Source organism: Esox lucius, chromosome 5 (genome assembly GCF_011004845.1).
Source record: "Esox lucius isolate fEsoLuc1 chromosome 5, fEsoLuc1.pri, whole genome shotgun sequence".
Lineage (NCBI taxonomy): Eukaryota > Metazoa > Chordata > Actinopteri > Esociformes > Esocidae > Esox > Esox lucius.
Window position 1 is genome coordinate 25,542,512 of NC_047573.1, and position 8,575 is coordinate 25,551,086.

Below are 8,575 nucleotides of genomic sequence, written 5' to 3' on the forward strand. Positions count from 1 at the left end.
AAATGTATATTCTACGCAGGCGCCTTCGATGTCTTTATTGAGATTTTGGTTGTTTTCAAGGTGATGCTTTAAATAACTGAGCTAGCAAAGTAGTATCCTCACACAGTTCACTTGACATTTTACTGAGCCAACGATTAGGTGCCCTTCATTGTATTCACAATTAAAAACATTGCTCATTGAGATTATTCTCCATTCTAAATACTTTAATGGTTAGCCTAAGGTGGTCTAAGCCCTGGCCTAAAGTGCCCACCTCCCACTGAAGCATCGGTTCCTTTGTGGCCCAGTTGCAATTTCAGCATAATGCCTTGTGACAATTTATCCCAATAATCCGTTAAATAAAAAAAAGGTACTAATGGATTGCTCTTTCAGCAATGTTTTAATTCATGATATAACATCTGTTACATCGTCAAAGATGAACTTGTTTACCTTGCAGTGAAGGATTCTCTATTTACTAATTTTCAACGAATTATTTCCCTGTTTCTTGTGAACTTGCGGAGTTGTTGGGAATTCTCCTGAATGCTAGGTGGTTTCTCCCAGGAATAAGGTTATTATAGTAAGCTAAGAGGGGAAGTTCACCAAATGTAAATGTGAAAATGTTGCTGTAAAACTGGAACTTCCCCTTTAATGTTTCAGTTCACCCTTTAACAACCTTTAGGTGATTGGTAACAGGCCACTGCTTCAAGTGGTTAATATTTCCTGGCATTTCCTCAATGATTTTTTTTAAAATCAGTGATAATGGGAAAATAGTTTTTGCTAAAAGATGTTAACCCATGCTGTAGCAGAACATGTGCACCAGTGGCAGCAGCTCAGATGGCTACACAAAATACACATGTACAAATATATGATTGTATTATATAGTGACTCAGCAGAAATCACCTTATTTTAATTGTATAGTAGAACGTAGAATTTTGCAGTCTCAATGTCCAGCTGTACGCTCACTCAGTAGCATAACTTAGATGTTTCCCAGGTTAGCTAGGGTGAAAATCACTGACATTTCAGCTCTCAATTCAATATCAAACTTTTATCAAACTTGAACTATTACACAGTGGGACACCTGAAACTTTATCAGTATATGTACATAGATGCAGCGTAAAAATGTATTATGTTCTATCAACTTAATTTGCCAAAGGCTCAATACTAAAATGTATTGCTGTGAATTTGCCATCATTGTACTCTGCACCCTCAGGAGTTCTGTAGACACGTTAGGAGGGTCTGTGCAATGATATTAATGGCACTGAAGGTGGCGCTGTCTGGGAAAGTCTGGATGAAGTCTTTGCCCTCCTCTATACTGGTACAGAGCAGAGGGTCCAGGGGTACAGCGCCTGAAACGGAAAACACAGACGTCACAAACTGATGTCTCCCGACCATGGAAAACACACACAAGCACAAAACACACTTTACAGCACACTACACCACGTCTTTGAGTTGTATTAATACTGCATGCTACTACGAACTTTACAACACACTACGCCACGTCTTTGAGGTGAAGACCTGAAAAGATCAAGTTGTTTTAATACTGCTTGCTACTACGAACTTTACAACATAACTCTTGCCAGTGGTCTTCACACATCCTAAGTTAGCTTATCCACTACTGATGGCCATTCAAGGTTTCATTACCGTTTTTCTAGCAGCAGGATATTATGCTAGCAGCGCTAACTCAGATTTTCTTGTTCAAAATAAAAGCCATCATTGAACTATATAAGGCAATATAGTTAATCTAGTCTGTCAGTCTAGTCTGTCATTTTATGACTGGATTGTTAACTATATGGCCTTATACATTTCAATGATGGCTTTTATTGTGATAAAGAAAATCTGAGTGCTGCCAGCATAATTTCCTGCGGCTAAAACAACACATATGAAGCATCGTTTGGCCATCACTACTACCCACGGAACACAGTTCTTTCACAATCTCTCCAGCAGCGTTCGTATCATTTCTCTACTGAGCTCGAGACAGTGCTGCGGTATGCCAGTAGAAATCAAATTGTTGACCAGACAGATGACGGCCAGAGCTTCCCATGTCATAAATGTAGTCAAAAGAATGACAAGTGACCAATATGAAAGTGTTGGATTTCTCCTGGGAAGATGTTGGTGCATGTTAGAACAGTGCATTGCAGTGTATTATAATGTATTACATTAGAACAGTATGTATTACATAAGAACAGTAAGTACAGAGCATTCTTTTCAGCCTACTTTCAGTTCAGTGGGGGGTTTTAAATGCTACCACCCACCATTTATCTAAAATACCTGCTTCCTCATCATGAGTGACAACAGTTTTGAAGCAATTTTGTCAGCCGAGCTACAAAGTCAAATTAAATACAGTAATCCTCTGGAGAATTTGGCAATTTTTAATAATTGCCTGTTACTTGATGACTGGCACTTTTAGAGGGCTGGAGTCTGTTGCGTAAGAGTGACATCTAGTGGCTGTTCAATGAAACTCCAATCCCACTTACCCAGATATATTGACCCTGTCAACTTGGCCAGCTCCTCCCCTCCTCCCTTGGAAAAGATATTACTGCATTCCTGCAAGCAAACACTCTACATTATACAATAGCCACAATTGGCATATGCTGCTACATTTAAATATTCCGAAAACATTTTAAATGCCAACTTCCAAATGAAGATGATGTACCATTAGGGGTAGCCACATTGTTTTGCAATCCCACCACGTACAAATGAAAATAAATCAAGTTTATTATTAAATTGAAGCTATTATAGTCTGATATTACAATTTGAAATGTTACAAATACAATACAAATCAATTTACAACAATCTGAAGGAATAATGGTTTGAAAGGCATCAGAAAGGTATTCTAAGAACCTAATCAGGCAATCATTTTGTATGATCCTCTGTGAATGAAAGAACAATACTGAAGATTTTCTATATCCAATAGGCTGCCTGTTCTCCACTCTGTTCTAAGGAGTTCTAAAGGAAACAGCGGAGTCTTAGCTTTCAGGAATCGGGTTGTAATATTTTCTATATTAAACCATTAAAGAAAATGTGTAGTAAGAAAACCCAAACATCTTGGTTTATAACAAATCTACATCTACAATTGTAGAAATCTACAATAAAAACATTTAAAAGTTGGGATGCTGCATAAAATGTAAACAAAATCGTGTGGAATATCACAACTAATGTGGTCAATTGGCAGCAGGTCAATAACATGATTGGGTATTAAAAGATAATTCCAGAGAGGATGGGTCTGTCACAAGTGAGAATGGGGAGGGGTTCACCATTCTGACAGACCCATCCTCTCTGGAATTATCTTTTAATACCCAAATATTATATTAATTCATTACACCCAGACTGATATATTTCAAATGTTTATTTATTTTAATTGTGATGATTATAACTGACAACTAATGAAAATCCCAAATTCAGTATGTCCAAAAATTAGAATATTACTTAAGACCAGTACAAAAAAAGTATTTTTAGAAATGTTGGCCAACTGAAAAGTATGAACATGAAAAGTATGAGCATGCACATCACTCAATACTTAGTTGGGGCTCCTTTTGCCTGAATTACTGCAGAAATGTTGATCAGTCTGTGGCACTGCTCAGGTGTTATGAGAGCCGAGGTTGCTCTGATAGTGGCCTTCAGCATTGTTGGGTCTGGCGTATCGCATATTTGTTGGGTCTCCCTCTTCATAATACCCCATAGATTTTCTATAGGGTTAAGATCAGGCGAGTTTGCTGGCCAATTAAGAACAGGGATACCATGGTCCTTAAACCAGGTACTGGTATCTTTGGCACTGTGTGCAGGTGCTAAGTCCTGTTGGAAAATGAAATCTGCATCTCCATAAAGTTGGTCAGCAGCAGGAAGCATGAAGTGCTCTAAAACTTCCTGGTCGATGGCTGCGTTGACCTTGGACCTCAGAAAACACAGTGGACCAACACCAGCAGATGACATGGCACCCCAAACCATCACTGACTGTGGAAACATTACACTGGACTTCAAGCAATGTGGATTCTGTGCCTCTCCTCTCTTCCTCCAGACTCTGGGACCTTGATTTCCAAAGGAAATGCAAAATGTACTTTCATCAGAGAACATAACTAAGCAGTAGTCCAGTCCTTTTTGTCTTTAGCCCACGCGAGACGATTCTGACGCTGTGTCTTATTCAAGAGTGGCTTGACACAAGGAATGCGACAGCTGAAACCCATGTCTTGCATATGTCTGTGCGTGGTGGTTCTTGAAGCACTGACTCCAGCTGCAATCCACTCTTTGTGAATCTCCCCCACATTTTTGAATGGGTTTTGTTTCACAATCCTCTCCAGGGTGAGGTTATCCCTATTGCTTGTACACTTTTTTCTACCACATCTTTTCCTTCCCTTCGCCTCTCTATTAATGTGCTTGGACACAGAGCTCTGTGAACAGCCAGCCTCTTTAGCTATGCCCTTTCGTGTCTTGCCCTCCTTGTGCAAGGTGTCAATGGTCGTCTTTTGGACAGCTGTCAAGTCAGCAGTCTTCCCCATGATTGTGTTGCCTACAGAACTAGACTGAGAGACCATTTAAAGGCCTTTGCAGGTGGTTTGTGTTAATTAACTGATTAGGTGTCTTCAATATTGAACCTTTTCACAATATTCAAATTTTCTGAGATACTGAATTTGGGGTTTTCATTAGTTGTCAGTTATAATCACCAAAATGAAAAGAAATAAAACAAATCAGTCTGTGTGGAATAATGTATACATTATACAAGTTTCACTTTTTGAATGGAATTACTGAAATAAATCAACTTTTTGATTATATTCAAATGTTATGACCAGCACCTGTATATATAAAGAATACCCTTGAATGAGTAGGTGCCAAACCTTTGACTAGTACATTACAACAAAATGTTTTGTACAATAATAGTTCTGACATCAAAACCATGAAAGAACACATATGGAATCACATAGTAACAAAACGTTTATACAAATTAAATCAAAGTAGCCACCCTTTGAATTGATGGCAGCTTTACACACCCTTTGCATTATCTTAACAAGCCATGATAGATTTTGAAATTAGAACAGTTTTTGGGCTCTCCTAAAACCAAAAGTGTGTGCTTGTGTCCATGTCCCTGTGTATAAAGTACTTACAGAGCAGTGTGGACACACAAATCCACTCATGTTCTCCACAATCCCCAGGATGCTCAGGCCAGTCTTTTTACAGAATGTAATCTCTCTCCTGACATCCCCTGTAGATACCGCCTGCAAAAAAGAACCACAAATCTGAGCACAAAATAATACAATAATCCATAGTAAATGCACAGCAGTAGACCAACCACTTGTTGACAGTATTCTGAGTCCAAATTCACTGCCTCTCAGCCCCTCTGCATCTAGAATGCACTTCTGTCGGTTGCTTTTGTAGATTTTAAAGGCCTGGGTCTTGTTAAAATGGCACTAAACATATAAAATCTGAAACGTTACTCAGTTAAACTAAAGAAAGATTAATTATAATTTAGTTGAACTGGATTAAGTACATAACACATTATGTCATCATTCCTGTAAAAGACACTGGTATCTTGTGTGTGATTTGCTTTCTCAAAAAAAAGCTGACATTTTAAATGACCTTTTTCATCAGAAACCACCAACTGTTTCTTTATTAAGGTTCTCCACTGTCACAGCATGAGTGTAGATGGTGTGCACATCACATAGTAATACTTGTGTTTTACAACAAAACTCTGCCTATACAGGTTCAATTAATGCATAAGCGAGCAAATTTACATTTTAGTAATTTAAGCAGACACTCTTATCCAAAGCATCTCACTTGTAGTTAGTGCATATATTATTTTAAATCCCCAGTGGAAGTTAAACCAACAAGGAATGTTTTACCTGTGATGTAGTGACCCGGTCTGTGTCGTACCTGTGGTGTAGTGACCAGGAGGTAGGACTGTGTTGTACCTCTCGTGTAGTGACCAGGACTGTGTCGTACCTGTGGTGTAGTGACCAGGACTGTGTCGTACCTGTGGTGTAGTGACCAGGACTGTGTCGTACCTGTGGTGTAGTGACCAGGACTGTGTCGTACCTGTGGTGTAGTGACCAGGACTGTGTCGTACCTGTGGTGTACTGACCAGGACTGTGTCGTACCTGTGGTGTACTGACCAGGACTGTGTCGTACCTGTGGTGTACTGACCAGGACTGTGTCGTACCTGTGGTGTACTGACCAGGACTGTGTCGTACCTGTGGTGTACTGACCAGGACTGTGTCGTACCTGTGGTGTAGTGACCAGGACTGTGTCGTACCTGTGGTGTAGTGACCAGGACTGTGTCGTACCTGTGGTGTACTGACCAGGACTGTGTCGTACCTGTGGTGTACTGACCAGGACTGTGTCGTACCTGTGGTGTACTGACCAGGACTGTGTCGTACCTGTGGTGTAGTGACCAGGACTGTGTCGTACCTGTGGTGTACTGACCAGGACTGTGTCGTACCTGTGGTGTAGTGACCAGGACTGTGTCGTACCTGTGGTGTAGTGACCAGGACTGTGTCGTACCTGTGGTGTAGTGACCAGGACTGTGTCGTACCTGTGGTGTAGTGACCAGGACTGTGTCGTACCTGTGGTGTAGTGACCAGAATTGCTCCGTCCACTTTGTGCTGCTTCTTCAGGTTCTCCAGCACGGCCAGGTGCTCATCTGACGTCCCCGGGGGTGTGTCCACCAGGAGCACATCCAGTTCCCCCCAAGCCACGTCAGACACAAACTGGCCAATCAGGGCTGAGACAGGCAAGTGACGAGGGAAGATACATATGTAAGAAAGAGAATGGCAGCATTGATGACAGAACTGACGACACACCATGATCCCACTCAATTCTGTTATATTAGGCCACTGGTTGTAAAATTGGTGTGGTCCAGCCAAAAATGGGCTTTAAAAATGTAATAGGTAGAAATAGGCAGCAATAGGCAAACGTAGACTGAATATACCGGTTTTCTTTGGGCCCCTCCAGACCACTGCTTCATCTGGGTCCTCCAGCAGGAACCCAATGGACATCAGGGCCAGACTCTTCTGTGCATCTGTGTAAACGGGCACCCAGCCTGAGTCACACTGGTGCACCTCCTGCCTGCCAACACCCAGCATGCGGGGGATACTGGGCCCACACAGGTCCACATCCAGGATCCCGACCTGATACCAAGACAGACAGGAGAAGGACATGTCATTTTACAGTAAACATAACAGGCTGCAGGTTTGTAAATATTTGAGAATATGGCAGGTTGCGGGTTTGAGAAACACTCAGTAACAGGGATTGTTATGGACATTTCTTTAATTGAGTTGTTCTTCCTGATGACTGAGCCCCTATGTTTAGATGAGGAAAGGAATGTTGGTTGTGCTGTGGGAAAGGAAGTATGAGGTGACGAGGTAAATGTGAATCTTCAGCAGGACGAGGGTAGATGCAGATCAATGGGTTTTAGTACAGGATAGGGGAAGATACACAACAGGGGGTAGGATGAATAAGTAACGTTTGTTGTTTAATTGCACGACCGTGCAGATTCCTACCCCCACCCATTTTTCTATAAGTATTGAATGTACTTCCCAATGCTTTAGAGATTATTCACTGTTTCTCTGTAACCTGCGTATTCTCTCCTTGCAAGAATTAAACTGTTTATTGTGCAATTGAGTTTTCCTGCCTTATCTACCATTTTCGTAACATTGTTTGGACTTTAGAAATAGCCATCACAGGATGTAAACATTTTCTGTGCAAAATGGGAGAAATAAGCTTATTGTTTGTGTATGGAACATTTCTTAGATCTTCGATTTAATCTAATGAATCATGGGACCAACACTTCATATAACACTTGCCTATATGTTTTTTTTTTTTTTATGAATCTCACTACTACTTTTCCTTTTTCGTGGTTGTCCCACCAAGCAATCCTAACATGAATACACTGTCTGCATAAAAGCTTTATCTAAATGACGCAATTGTAAATTGGGCGATCCTTCAAACCTTTTTGCCTGTGTGTCTTAGAGCCAGGGCTAGCTCTGTGGTGAGAGTGCTCTTGCCCACACCTCCTTTCCCCGACAGGATCAATACCACATGTTTGACCAGGGCCAAGTTCCCACCTTCTGCTGAGAAACAAGTCACTGAATTAGGGGAAATTAATTATATAAACAGAAAGCCTTGACCAAATACACAGAATGGGCAGCCCAATCCCTCAATTCATGACTAAGCGCCACTAGCCTAGACAAATTAAACTTGAAGGAAGGTACTGAACTGCTGTTTTGGGTAGCAGTACCGATTTAGCTTACGACCCCATCTAATTTGAAAGGCACAACAGTAACAGAGTAATACCTGAAAATGTTGCGCATCAACTGTACAGTGGTAGCTGTACAGTTATGTTACAGCCGGAAAAGTAGCTAGCTAAACAGAGCGCAAAACACGTGAGGTTCTCGTTTCAACAAGGCAGTGCCATCTCATATTGGGAATATTCCTTTTTTTCATAAGAGGATTATTACACGTGCCTTTATGCATAATAATTACTGGAAACGAAAAGCTTTCCATACCATTGTTTTGTTCCATATTTTATAGTATATCACGTTTTCAGGAGTTGCTGCTGGGTAGACGCTTTCTGTTTACTTCCGCCCTTTCCGACACGTGATTACCAAGTATC

The 8,575-nt window shown here is 40.9% G+C and overlaps 1 protein-coding gene across 2 annotated transcripts; it reads right to left on the minus strand.

The window, feature by feature from the left end:
- Positions 1–842: 842 nt before the first annotated feature.
- nubp2 (nucleotide binding protein 2 (MinD homolog, E. coli)) lies at positions 843–8,575 on the minus strand. 2 transcript variants are annotated; one of them, XM_029119589.2, is made up of 7 exons: positions 8,469–8,575; positions 7,912–8,033; positions 6,893–7,091; positions 6,528–6,685; positions 5,073–5,183; positions 2,451–2,520; positions 843–1,322 (listed from the first exon to the last, which is right to left on the minus strand). In XM_029119589.2, the coding sequence occupies exons 1-7, from the start codon at positions 8,482–8,484 to the stop codon at positions 1,183–1,185; spliced, it is 816 nt and encodes a 271-aa protein (XP_028975422.1). In that variant the 5' UTR covers positions 8,485–8,575; the 3' UTR covers positions 843–1,182.